General features: G+C 45.1%; 1 protein-coding gene across 39 annotated transcripts in view; it reads right to left on the bottom strand.

Moving 5' to 3' along the window:
• The window catches only part of SORBS1 (sorbin and SH3 domain containing 1), a 257,482-nt gene that overhangs the window by 52,370 nt on the left and 190,770 nt on the right, over positions 1-14,342 (bottom strand). For 29 of the 39 annotated variants that reach the window (XM_039911580.1, XM_039911579.1, XM_039911589.1 and 26 more), the window contains 4 exons: positions 12,849-13,024; positions 12,080-12,143; positions 464-511; positions 230-359 (listed from right to left, as the gene is read on the bottom strand). In XM_039911580.1, coding sequence (XP_039767514.1) covers positions 230-359; positions 464-511; positions 12,080-12,143; positions 12,849-13,024 — 418 coding nt within the window. Of the gene's footprint in view, positions 1-229; positions 360-463; positions 512-8,217; positions 8,281-8,606; positions 8,682-12,079; positions 12,144-12,848; positions 13,025-14,342 lie in introns of all 39 variants that reach the window. The other 10 variants (XM_039911578.1, XM_029061059.2, XM_029061058.2 and 7 more) reach the window with 1 other exon arrangement.

Genomic DNA, 14,342 nt, shown 5'->3' on the forward strand with positions numbered 1-14,342 from the left:
CAAATTCTGCAGCAAAGATATCCCTTGATGAAGGAAGAAAATTATTCTCACCTAGGGATAGCAGACTGAAAGGGCAGGTCCTGAGGATGAAAAACATTACAATTCTACCAGACTAGGGAGGAGAAGGAAGACATCAAAGGTGAGGCTCTTTCCCAGGAAACACCCTCCTCCTCTTACCCTTATGAACGAGATAGCTTGGGGAGGACAAGCAAAAAAGATAAAGGGTTACCTTTGGGGGCCTGATTTCAGGGAAGAAGAGCGAGCTGGGAGAGGCAGGGTAGCCGATCGCTTCACCACCTTCTCTGCCTCGATGTGCTCCATCTCACTCTTTGAACGAGGCACAGAAGCGTGAGATTTTGCTGTTGAGAAGAATAGGTACAAAAGTCTCAGTACACTGGGCAGAGTCCCAGGAAAACGGAGAACGGAAAGCACGATCTCCCCCAAGTAGTTCTGTGCCACTTACCGTCTTCAGAATAGGAGTAGCTCGGGGAGTGGGGCTCCGAATCATCGTCTGGGAAACAAAATACAATGAAACTAGGTTAAATGCTACCAAATGAAAGACTCAGGCTGTCCTTCTTGATCTAGTTTCACGTTGCTCTCCAAAGCACCATGCCATGCCACATAACCCAGAGTCAAGAGAAGAGAGCTAAGCACTAAAAGCTATTCTACAGCAAAGGTTTGAGCTGAACAAACAAAAATCCTGGTAAGTGCAAACAAATGGAATGGGAAGACTCTCCTGAAAAAGCATTCAAAAGCATTCTGAGCTTCCTAGGGGTTTAAGCCTTGAGAGAGCTGTCAAACACGTCTCCAAAAGTCCTTTGGAGAGAAGACCATCCCCTCCCGCCACTATCAGTCCTGCCGTCAAGGCCGGGAAGCACATTCAATGATTTAGCTACCGAGGCTCGGTTGGGAGCGGGACGAGGAGGCTTCTTTGCTTCAGTCCCCTCAAACCCTGTCGAACGCCAACAGTGGGCAGCAATCTCTTCAGCTACCCTCCTACCCAGACAACTCCCATACCTCTGACCCTCTCTGGGCACTCTCGAGGGACTCAGGCTCCCTCTCCTCCCCACTGTCTACTGGCAATGTGTTTAGTCATCGGTTGCACCATTCTTGCTATATTTCTAGCTTGCGATTCCCAACGGGTGGGCTGGGAGCCCACCAGAACTTACATAAAGGCTACAAGTGCAAATGAAAGAGAAGATAAAAGGAAAACTTCATTAGCTAGAGCCAGGAAGCCGAAGTTCTGAGTTCACCATTTTCAAGTTCCAGTCGCTTCCCTGCAATGCTCAGAGAGGGCCGGATCTGAATACAGAGTAACTGCACATGCTTAAAATCCCTAGCTCGCAGTTTTCTCCAAGGAGTTATTAAAATAGTGATGCTGTGCCCTCATTCTGATCCAGAATCTTGGGATTTATCTTTTGGAGATGGAATTAGTTGCTCTAGCAAGAGCTCAAATTAAATACTTCTTGAAATGTCAAAACCTAGCAATTTACACAAATTCTTTACATTAAGGTAACTTGTGTACTAGGCCAATAACACTTTTCTGAATTAATTTTATTTTTATTCTATTGTCTTCTCAAAGAATAAGGTCATCATAAATAGGTCAGAAATAAAGAGGCCAGCATTTATTTAATCATTTGCTTTTATAAAAAAAAAAATCAGTGGGTATTCTTCCTGGGCTTTTAGAGTTAAAATAATTTAATTAAACTCAAATCTCCCAGGACCTAATGTTAATCTTTGGTAGAAAGTTAGGAAACTTCAAAGGAACATTAACTCTTTCATGCCCTTAGGAGACCTTTGAGTGCTTTACGATACTATATTGTAAGAAGCACTTCTTCCTAAAGGAGATCTTGAGAATGAAGATGTGGGTTAAGGGGATTTTAGAATAATAGGAATTATAAAGTGAGTTGGCTGTAACATAAGACACGGTAAAAACAAAATGTCAAAGCCTTGCTAGAGGTATGCGATAAGTAATTCTAAGCTCCTAGAGGGTAGGGGATGTGTGCTTTTGTGCCTAGCTTCTAATGTGCTCTCAGTAGGTGCTCAACAAGTACACTTCATTGATTAAAATGGTAAATTGTCAAGTGTGTTCTTCCTGGGTTATCGTAATTTAAGAATCCATCTTACCGAGGTCCCCAAAAGAAAGACATTCTATGTTGCAGTCTCTTGGGAGGGGAAATCTAATCATCCCAGGAAGTCTAAGTGCAATGGGAAGCATGGATCCATGACTACTAGATGACATCATACCATTAGGTCATGCAGTTCCAGAGAACTCGGCAACCTGAGACTTTGGTGGTTGTTCTCCTGTCCCCCTTTTCAGGAGGTTTCGTTAGCCGTGGTTCAGACTGGTTTAATTAAATTCTTGAGAGTCAAGAGTGTTGGAATTTCTGACTCCAAAAGACTTCAGCTATAGAGGAAAACTTGCTGGCTCCCAATCTGATAACTGGGGAGACAAAACAGTAAAGGGAGATTGCCAAGTAGGAGGATAAGATCGGGTGTATGATGAGGTGCATGAGGGATAGGTTTTGTGCAGTTCAATGGAACTGATTAATAAAGACTGCTTGGTCTCACCACCTGTCAACCGGGTCTTGAATGAACCAACAACCTATATGGGGGAGCCATACACACAGAGAAAGAACATGCTGAAAAAAAGAAGGGGGAGCCTGTTGGAAATAGAGGAGGGGAGAGATGAAGGGGGTACATGTGTGCTAGGCATTAACTGAAGTAGATGATGAGACAAACGGAGAGAGCCAGACCCACATAGACCAAGATAGGGAAAAGGAAGAAGGGAATCTAATAGAAGAGAGGATTTAGGGTCCTTGGAAATTCAGGAGAGTTTGGGGAGGTTCCAAGAATTCACAGGGATGTAGGGAAGGGCAAGAAGACTTTGGAAGTCAAAGGACTTAAGGGGAGTATGGGAAGTTTTAGAGAAGGATGTGAAGATCTGGGGGACGGGAGTAGGATTTAGGTGACAGAAGACTTCAGAGGTTGGAGGGGCTTGAGGGAAGGCCAGGAGGATTTAGAAAAGGGTTAAGGGGGGCGCAGAATTTCAGGAGATCACAGGACAAGGAGAGAGATTCCATCTTCTCTTTCCCTGGCCTTGCCATGGGCCATCCAAGAAGGGACTTTGAAACCTGAAGGGAAGGAATGCTTCTCCCAGTTTTCTCCTCCATGGGAATGGGATCTCAGTGAGGAGTCAGTTGGTTAGGAAGACATATCAATGGAGACAATCTGAAGGAGTTTCCACTGGGCAGCCTCTCCTCCCCTGCTCTACTTGCCCTTAGCCAGGGGAGGGAAAGAAAGAAGGAAAGGAAAAGGGGTGGACAGCTGGGATCCTCGCCAATGCACAACAGATTTACTGTATTTGCCTGATTCCCAGACACATAGGGCTATTTTCAGAAACCTAGAAGAAAGAACAGCTCGGGTCTTTTTGTTTTGCTTTTCTAATCTGTAAGTATCAGGGGAAAACCATTCAAATGGCAGGCCTGTCAAAGGGAGTTTTTCATGTCCAAGTGAGGAAATGACAGCAAAAAAAAAAAATCCTCAGATTATGTTAGGCCATCACTTGTGGTGGGAAGGGTTAGGGAAGAGGATGGCCTAATACACAGCAGAATCCCAAAGTTTTGGAAGAAAGCGAAGCATCATCAGGAGAAGGACTGGCTCCCTCTAGGGTTAGGAGAAAGTGACACCGAAAGAGGAAGTGCGAGGAACTTTTCTTGTTGGAGACCCAAGATAAAATAAAATGCTGCTTCTTTAGCAAGGGCTAAATTCATTCAAATTCACTCCCAAAAGCCAATACCTGACCACTGAGATGGGAAACTCCACCAAACATCACCTAAGGTCATGAGAGAAGCAGCATGGCTTAGTTGAAAGTGCAACGGCTTGGGAGTCAGAGGATGTGGGTTCTATTCCTGACTTCGCCACTTGTCTGCTGTGAGACTTTGGGCAAGCCACTTAACTTCTCTGTGCCTCAGTTATCTCATCTGTAAAATGGGGATTAAGGCTGTGTGAGCCCCAAATGGGACAACCTGATAATCTCGATTCTACTCCAGTGCTTAGAACAGAGCTTAACATACAGTAAGCGCTTTACAAATACTATTATTATTATTGTTTGGCTCTGCTCCCAAGGGAATTAGTTATTCATTAGGAATTAGAACATTCCCATAAAACTGTGTTGATCTATTTTCCCACCTTGAACCAAAAGCATTTAATACTACACAGAGAACACCTCCAAAGGAGAGGAAGACACAAATTTGGATGTTGGGGCTGGGAGAAAAAGTGAAACTATAACTCATTTCTAAATGATAGTGATTAACATTGAATTTTATTCTCCTTTTTATGGTCTTTGTTAAGCTCTTACAATGTGGCAAACACAGTTCTAAGCACTGGGGTAAGAACAAGTTAATCAGGTTGGATGCAGTCCCTGTCCTACCTGGGCTCACAGTCTATGTAGAGGGGAAAAGAGGTATTGAATCCCCATTTTACAATTGAGGAAACTGAGGAACAGAGAAGTTAAGTGACTTGCCCAAGGTTACATAGCAAGGAATTGGTAGGGCTGGGATTAGAAGTCAGGCCCTCTGACTCCCAGGACGGTGCTCTTTCCGCTAGGCCTCGCTGCTTCTCCTAAAACATAATTAAGGAGGAGGAAAAAGTGGTACAGAATGGGAGTGAGAGCTGAGTGGGAAACAATTAAAGACAGGAAACAGGAGGGGAAGGATAAAACAAGAATAAAGAGTACGGAGATTCAAATAAAATGTATCCTTTACTGAGGAGGAACCATCTTGTCAGACATAGACAACTATTTGAGAGTGGATAATATATTCCACTGAACATGAAGGAACTTGAATACACAAGGATTTTCTGCTGATTTTTTTTTTCTTTTAAAGGAAGCAGAACTCTAGATAATCAGGTGTTGTAGTGGGGTAACTATCATGATCAGCACATCTCCCGTTGGAAGGGCCAATAGGCCCCTCACCATTTTCTCTCCCCAATCTTTCCAATCCCCAATCTCACTCCATTTTCTTGGCCTATCAATGCTCTGTGGGAATGGGATGGGATCACCTCCTTTACAGTTATCGGTGAGAAGAAAAGTGCTGCCAACCCCCAAGACCACCCACTGAATGAATCAGATCCGCCAGGATGAATGCCAGCAATCACTTCTCTTTTTTTTTTTTAATGGCAATTGTTAAGCACTTATTGTGTGCCAAGCACTGGGGTAGATGCAAGCTCATCAGGTTGGACACAGTCCCTGTCCCACATGGGGCTCATAATCTTAATCCCCATTTTATAGATGAGGCAACTGAGGCCTAGAGAAGTTAAGAGACTTGCCCAAGATGACACAGCAGGCAAGTAGCGGAGCCAGGATCATAACCCAGGTCCTTCTGAATCCCAGGCCCATATCTTAATCAATAGGCTATGCTGCTTCTCCTTGCTGCTTTATGTCTCCAGGGTTTTTTTTTTTAAAAAAAAAGGATGATATTTTCAGTGGATGTTAAACTGGGTGGATTGATAACTGTTTACTTTTAAGAGAGAGATTATTTTTCCCTATAGAAAAATAATCAATAACCTTTTCAGTTACCTATCCCAATGTCTAACCACTTTTACAGTAATACCTTGAATTTATATAGTGCTATTTTCATTTTCTTTATTGCATTTTCATATTCCCAATCTTCTTATATCTGCACAACATTCCTTTGTGGTAGGAGAGGAGAATATAATAATAATAATGTTGGTATTTGTTAAACACTTACTATGTGCAGAGCACTGTTCTAAGCACTGGGGTAATAATAATAATAATAATAATGTTGGTATTTGTTAAGCGCTTACTAAGTGCAGAGCACTGTTCTAAGTGCTGGGGTAGATACAGGGTAATCAGGTTGTCCCACGTGAGGCTCACAGTTAATCCCCATTTTACAGATGAGGTAATTGAGGCACCGAGAAGTTAAGTGACTTGCCCACAGTCACACAGCTGACAAGTGGCAGAGCCGGGATTCGAACCCATGACCTCTGACTCCCAAGCCCGGGCTCTTTCCATTGAGCCACGCTGGGGTAGATATAGGGTAATCAGGTTGTCCCACGTGAGGCTTACAGTCTTAATCCCCATTTTACAGATGAGGCAACCGAGGGACAGAGAAGTGAAGTGACTTGCCCACAGTTACATAGCTGACAAGTGGCGGAGCTGGAACCCATGACCTCTGACTCCCAAGCCCCAGCTCTCTCCACTGAGCCATGCAGATATTACCCCATTTTAGGGAACTGAGGCACAGAGAGGATAAATGACTTGCCCCAAATCACTCAGCAGGCCAGGAGAGCTGGGAAAAGAGCCCAGGCCTCCTGACTCGCAGACCCATACTGTTTTCACTAGCCCACACTGCCTCCAAACTTCTTGTGGATTTTTCATACCCAACTGCCTATATGGTGAGTCTGAAGAGATAAACTTGTATCTACCCCAGAGCTCAGAAGAGTGTTTTGGCACACAGTAAGCACTTAACAAATGCCACACTTATCATTACTATTATTGCTGAGGGATCGATAGAAAAATTCAATGAATGGTTACTTGTCACACAAAAATGGGACCCGTGTGGTAATGTGCAGGGTGTGAATGGTGCTGTTGGTGATATGTAGAAGGTGGGCGCTAAAGATGGGTTCCAAATCTTCCAGAAAGAATGAAGGTGAACGCTTTACCATCAGTTTTAAAACACTCAATCAGTTTTCTCCCCTCCTACCTTACCATGATGATCTATTACAACCCAGCCCCCACACTTTGTTCTTCTAACGGCAAGCTTATTCACTCTATTTCGATCTCGTCTACCTCACCGCTGAGCCCCTGCCCATGTCCTGCCTCTGGCCTGGAACTCCAATCCCCTTCATATACAACAGACCACCACTCTCCCCACCCTCAAAGCCCTCCTAAAATCATATCCCCTCCAAGAGGCCTTCCCTGATTAAGGTCTATTTCCCCTTATTCCTTCTCCTCTCTGTAATCTCTATGCCGTTGGATCTGCACCCTTTGAGCACTTGATATTCACCCCACCCTCAGCCCCATAGTACTTAAGTACATATTTTTACGCCCCATCATTTCCCCTAGTTGTAATTCATTACAGTGTCTCTCTTCCCCTGTAAACTCTAAATTCCTTGTGGGCAGAGATGGAGGCAACCTAGTCTATTGTATTGTAGTTTCCGAAGATGCTAGATTCCTAAGAGAACAGTTCTCTGCACACAATAAATGCTCAATAAATGCCACTGATTGATGGGTTGGTGAGCGAGCACACCCAAGTCACACACTCTGAGTGAAGCAATCCCCGAACAGTTTCTGCACCAGCCTCCACACGCTTCACTCTCCCCTTCCCAACCTAAGGATAAAGCTACGGAGGATCCGGGGTCTGGAGGCCAAAGAAGGACAAAGAGAGCTGAACGGAGGGCCGGCAAGCCCGGAGGTAAGCTCGCATTCAGAGTCCTATACGTGCTGCTAGTTGTAAAGAATTCCATGCTGTCTTTCCCATTAGACTGTAGAATTCCTTGTGGGCAGGGAACATGTCTTGTGCTTCTGTTGTACTTTCCCAAGATCTTAGTCCAAAGCACTGCACTTAATATGCCCTCGATAAATATCATTACTAATGCTACTGCTGTGGGCAGGGAACACACCCGCTAGCTCTGTTGGATTAGACTCTCCCAATAGTAAGTGCTCAATAAATAGCACTGATGCTGACGACAGTATACCTAGAAAACCTTAAAAGTTTTCACTGATCATTAGCAATTCATCCCTCAGCCTTCTCTGACCACAAACGTTCTAGTTTTGGCGATGAGTGCATTGCCCAAGACCTCTAAAATGCCCTTATTTACTTTCACAATAGCCTTCAATGTAAGACAGACCAGATTTAAGACTCAGAAATTACTACCCAGAAAGGGCACAGGAGTCTGAAGGGAGGACTCCAGAATCCAATCCAATCCTTCATTCCCTGCTAGACTATTCTGCCTCTCACCTTCACCATTTAAGAGTAAGGATGAAGAGGCCTGGCTGAAAATGTAATCTAGGCAGACTTGGGCTAAGTAGATTAGTCAGACAGTCACAAGAAAGCACTTCAAAAAACAAAAGAGAGTGGTTAAAGAGAAGCAAATCATTGGGAAAAGGCCCTTAGCAACCCAGAACACCCCAGGGAGAAAATACAGAGGACAGCACTGGTGCAAGGGAGAGGCACAACAGAATCCTTTAATTACCTTCAGATTTAGGACTAGGAGTAGATGCAGGAAACTGGTAGGTAGGAGTGTAAGGATTGTCTTCTGTAGCAGAGAAAAGCAGTGGATTTTGAAACTATCCACCATGAGATGGAGGAACTGACAAAATTTCCTGTTTCAAGTAATTTTATTACCTATTTTAGTGTTATTAGAACACTCTGGAACCATTCTTCAAAATAGATTAATGGATTAGAGGGCTTAGTCATTTTATATATCATACATCATGCAAACTGAGTGAATCTAAATTAAATCTTCACCCACAGAAAAAGATGGAAACATCAATTCTACATATTGAATCTTATTCCTATGATGGAGCTACAGAAGTTAATTCAAGGATAGGACAACAGATATTCTGTCTAAATTTATGGTACCTTCAGTTTTTTGCTGGATTTCAGGAAGTTCAGGGAATTTGTAGGTAGGGAAATAAGGGTTTTCTTCAGGAGTGTCTAATCAGGAGTAGCAAGTTAAGGAAAAAGAACAGAGGAAGATACAAAAGGGAAAGAATAAGTGAACAAGAATCCACATGAAAGAAAGGTTCCTTGTTTTCTGAAACATATTCTACGTTAATTTTGAAAGATGAAAAAAAAAACTTAACTGTTCCTAAAAAAGGTCAGAGTGTTTCATCTGGATAATGAAGACATCAAACAGCCTCATTTTTCTCTCTTGATAAGACAGACAACTGAAATACCAATTCACGCTCTGAACTATCCAAAATTCAAAGGTTCAAACTTTCACTGTTTAGAGTTCTGGATAGCACTGATCAAGGTAGGGAGGTGAAAGCTCATTGTAGGCAGGGAATATGTGTTATATTGTACTCTCCCAAGAGCTTAGGACAGTGCTTTGAACACAGTAAGCGCTCAATAAATACAACTGATTGACTGACTGAAAGAGATGATCAGTTAGGGCTGACAGAGGACCCACAGCCTCAGAGCAGTTTTGCTTAGTGGTTCTCTCCACCTCCACAGTCCACTCCATCTAGGGCCAGGCTCTGCTTTCCCCCAGCCACCCACCCAGCCTGTGCCCACTTCCTCCAGTCTCAGAGAGCGCCTCCCACTCTAAGAAGCCCCAGGTCCAGCAGGCCTGACCGTGGAGACCCCGGCAGGGCTGGCGGGCAGTAATAATCCTAACTGTGGCATTTGTTAAGCACTTACTATTTGTCAAACACTGTTCTAAGCACGGGGGTGAAGAAAAGCAAACCAGGTTGGACTCTCTTCCTGCCCCACATGGGGCTCACAATCTTAATCCCCATTTTACAGATGAGGTAACTGAGGCATAGAAAAATGAAGTGCAGGATCGCTCAAGCGCTGGAGCAGGTTCCATACAGTAGCAGATCCCAGCTGGTAGAACTGAATCGAGTCTGGAGGACCAAGCTCTTGGATCTACCACACTCGACTGCCCATGAAGCACTGAGGTCAAAGCATGCTCATGTCGAGATCACAGCTGTCCCTCCTGCCTCCCCTAAACAAAATGTTTAGATCCTCTCCTGTTCCCAGAATAGCATTCTGGGATTAACTACACATGAGAAAAGACATTAGCGCAATGTCAAAGGGATGCCCACGTTATAACTTTAAGATTAAACAAGAGACTCTTTCTCGGCTGAACTATAAATGTATCATCAGTGCCTTGGGCAAAGCCCTGGAATAATCAAAGAGAATAAAGAGAGGGCTTAGAGGTAAATAGTCTTCCTGTCCTTGGGTTTCTGCCTCTAAGCTAGGACTATTTTATTCCTGGGGTGAAACCCAAGGGACCCAAACCCAGAGGGCAGTACGGTTCGGTCTTCGGCACTGGCTTTTGGCAACAGGCAAGTCCGTGAACCAAACAACTTCTGTTCACTGGCCAGTGGTATTATGTTATCACTACCCGGAAAAAACAACCAATCAACTTTGCTGGGGAGGTGTCACCAAGGCTGGGCTTAGGACATTACAACATAAGATGACTTTATTTAGAAATGATAATACTTGGGGATCTCTATTTTTAGAAAAATGTTGAAAATGGGCAATAAGTTCACTTGCAAAAGTGCAGAGACAAGCATTCAAGAACACAAACTGCAAGGCATTCCATATTTTTACATATCTGTGATTTTATTTATGTTAATGTCAGTCTCCCTCTCTGGACTGTAAGCTCACTGTGGGCAAGGAATGTGTCTCTTAATATTGCTCTTTCCCAAACGCTGAGTACAGTGCTCTGCACACGGTAAGTGCTCAATAAATATGTTTGACTATTTAGGCATGAGAGTTGTGAATACTCTCCTCAGGGTGCTATCGCAAAATAGAAGAATAGCAAACAAAGATAATTTCAGTGGATGTTAACTGCAAAATCATCACTTGATGCTCAAAAGGCCATTGGCAGGGGGTGGGTGGAAGGGGAAAGGGGGCCATCTACAAACAGGAAAGTCAGACACCCTGCCTCCAGCCACAAAGAAACTAGACTGAGCTCTGCAAACTGGCTTTGGGCTGGGTCTGGTCCAACGCACTGCCGGCCAGTTCGGCATGAACCTGAAGTGGTAACTTCTTCAGTTCCAGGATTTAATACCTGCCCTCTGTCCCCTGTCGACAGTGAGCCCCATGTGGGATGAGAAATGTGTCCAATGTCATTATATTGTATCTACCGCAGCACCGAGTACAGTGCTTGGCACACAGTAAGTGCTCAACAAATATTATCATCACCATTATTACAGGAATGATCCAGCTGTTGGCTGATGTTTCGCACGTGTCAATTTTGTTGACAATTGTCTCCCAGGCGAGGTTCTGTTGCATGTTAAGGCTAAGGCTGACAGGCTAAGGCTGACAGAACACCCCCAGATCTGGAGGTGCACCAGAAGCAGTTGAGTATTCTCCGGCATTAGGGGTGTGCTGTCCTCCTGCCATTTCTCTAGCTCTAGGGGACGCACTATCGTCCCGTTTTTCTAGCTCTAGGAGCATGCCGTCCTCCCGTTTCTCCAGTTGCAGGGGCACACTATCCTTCCGTTTCTCCAGCTCTAGGGGCATGCTGTCCTCCAGTTCCTCCAGCTCTAGGGACACGCTGTCCTGTTCCTCTAGCTCTAAGGAAACACCGTCCTCCCATTTCTCTAGCTCTAGGGGCATGCTGTCCTCCCGTTTCTCCAGTTCTAGGGACACACTGCCCTCCTGTTTCTCCAGACGATTGGTCATAACCCAGTCCAAGAACAGTGCCAGACTCCAATGCCAATTCACACAGGGGTCACACCATGGGTCCAAGAGGAGGTGCTTCTGGGTACTGCCCCAGACTCCTCTTATTATGTTCCATGCACTGTTCTAAGCATGGGGTAGATACAGTTTGGATACAATCTCTGTCCCACAGGGGGCTCACAGTTCAAGAGTGGGGAAGGTAACGGAGGTAACGGAGGCACAGAGAAGTGTAGTGACTTCTCCAAGGTCACACAGAGGGCAAGTGTTGGAACCCAACCCTTCTAGACTATAACCTCTCCTACTAGACTGTAAGCTCACAGTGGGCAGGGGATGTTTCTGTTTACTGTTGTACTGTACTATCCCAAGTGCTTATTACAGTGCTCTGCACACAGTAAGTGCTCAATAAATATGACTGGATGAATGAATGAATGAAATTAGAACCCAGATCCTCTGACTCCCAAGCCCATTCTCTTTCCACTAGGCTACTCTGTTTCCTCTATGGGTTGGGCAACACATGGCTGAGCTCAGGCAACTAGATTGATACCAACCAGGCAACCAGGCAGACGTCCGGACTCTAGCTTAAACCCTAGACCCAATGTTATAGACATCAGCAAGAACATACGGACCCTGACCACTTCAATCATCACATTGACCCTTCAGAATCACCAAATCAAACAAACCGACCCGTATGACAGTACCTCTGTTTAGCTTGTGGATCTGTTTAAACATGGTCTTGTACCAGTCCTTTGATCGCTCAGTGTTCTAATTTAAAAACAAAACAAAACAATAAATTAAGACATCGGAGAGTGTTAGAAGCATTGAGTGACTACATTCTGAAAAACACTGGAATGCAAATCCCCAGGACTCTCTGTGGTGCTTAAGTACCTGGCGTATTCCCAGTTGGACCAATCCCAGAATCCTGTAGGATTTCAGGGCTGCAGCTCCACAGAGGAGTCGGGCGTGGGAGACTCAGTCAGTCGGAAGCTACACTGGGAGGCCCATCGCGGCCCTACTTTAACTACTGTGCAGTGCTCTCTCTGCAGGCTGGCTCATTTAACTTCCCCTGAGGGGGAAACACCCAGTCTCAGGATGGAGGGCTGGAGAGGGAAGAGAAGAGCATGGGAGAATCCATGGCTGAGCCAGGAATCCAGAAGAGCACTCCTGACGGATTGAGAAAGAGATCTCTGAACCAGAGAGAAAGGGTGAGGGGAGGGGAGCGATCTGAAACACCCCACGTCCTCCCGAGTGCGTCTCATGACCAACGGCAACTCAGATTTCCATCAGTCTCCCTTCTTCCAACTCCCTCTCCGGCCTGGCCAGCACTGGCTAGGACTGCTATCCTCCTACTTGGTCACCACCGCCTCCCATCACGTGGGTCCCTTGGCTAATTTTTGGGGTATACTCGGGCTTGGTGGTGCCTGGGTTTAAGCCAGGGATGGGGAGAGACATCTGCTAGGGTGCTCGTACCCTCAGGGGGATGCCAACATCATCCATGGAGACATCACTTGGGCACGGGGGGCTCTTAACAGTTCTTCTACTTTCATCTGTGGCCGCCTTCTCGGCTCGGGGGCTGTGCTGAACAAGATTTTCCCGGCTTGGTGCTGACTCTACTTTCTCATCAGCTCTTCTCTCTGGCGCAGAATCTGGGAATGGAGGGAGTTGGGGTGAAGTTTCCTTGTATTACCAATGTCACATGGCATGTGGTCCCTTTGAGATCAAACCAAATAAGAGCCCAGTATTGATAGGACAGAATATTTGGGTGGTGAAAGAGTCTTGGGATTTCTTCATCGGAAAAGGGTTCCCTTAGAATAGTGCTTCCCAGCTGGTGAGTCCCAGAATTTTGTCTCAGCACCATTTTTAATTTCACCATGAGCCACTCTAACTTGGAACCTAGTCTGAATGGATGAGGGAAACCCAAGACAGTGCCACCAGAACTGGTCTGCTCCCACCCAACCAGGTTGGAAGACACGGACACAGAAAATGTTGACTTGAGTACAAAACTAATCAGACCTCCACAAGACATGAGATCAGAACTGCTGATGGTTTAGCCATAGGGTGGGATTGATATGATTCACCTTCAGGACAAAATGTTTTAAAATGTACAAATTTGGGCTTTGGAAAAAATTTTCGGGGCACAATCCGGGAGGAGAGGCAGGACCTGTTCCAGGAGAGTGGGCATCTGATATCTTCAGCCTGAAACGAAGTTCACAAAGATAAACATTGGCTTCACAGATTAATTTGAAACCACTTCACAGAGCAACCTTTCAACCCTGCAAGGGGCTCTGGGAGAAGCTTGAAGCATTCAGGGTCCACCTACAGAGCTGGGTCCCAAGCAGACTCCTCCCCTGGATAGGGAGACACACCGGCTCCTTTCCATTTCACATTCTGTCCCATCAAACTTTCATGGGCTATTCTTGGTTCGATGGCATGACACATATCAGGAAGAGGAAGAACAACAATTACATGCACACATATATCTAGCCCCTAGTCATCAAAGCTGGAAGGATTCAAGACAAAGCGTAACATGCTAGTTCACAGGGAAAAGCAGCCCAGCCTGACAGCACACATTGCTAACCCAAAGTCTACAGCAAAATTCAGTATGCCACTTGAGATATTTATTACCACCAGACTCTACGTAAAGAATTGTTTTATTTATAATAGGAGGAGCGTGAAGAAGCAGCAAGGCCAAGTGGAAAAGCCTCGGGCCTGAGAGTTAGAGCCTGGGTCCTCTAACTGTAGCTCTCCGACACCGGACAAGTCACTTAACTTCTCTGTGCCTCAGTCTCCTCATCTGTAAAATTGGGATTCATTACCTAATCTCCCTCCTACTTAGACTGTGAGCTTCTCGTGGGACAGAGAATATGTTCGACCTGATAATCTTGTGTCAACCCCTGCGCTCAGTTTAGTGTTTGGCATATTGTATGGCCTTAACAAATACCAGTTATTACTATGAAAAAGTTG

The sequence above is a fragment of the Ornithorhynchus anatinus genome, chromosome 3 (assembly GCF_004115215.2).
Source record: "Ornithorhynchus anatinus isolate Pmale09 chromosome 3, mOrnAna1.pri.v4, whole genome shotgun sequence".
Classification (NCBI taxonomy): Eukaryota; Metazoa; Chordata; class Mammalia; order Monotremata; family Ornithorhynchidae; genus Ornithorhynchus; species Ornithorhynchus anatinus.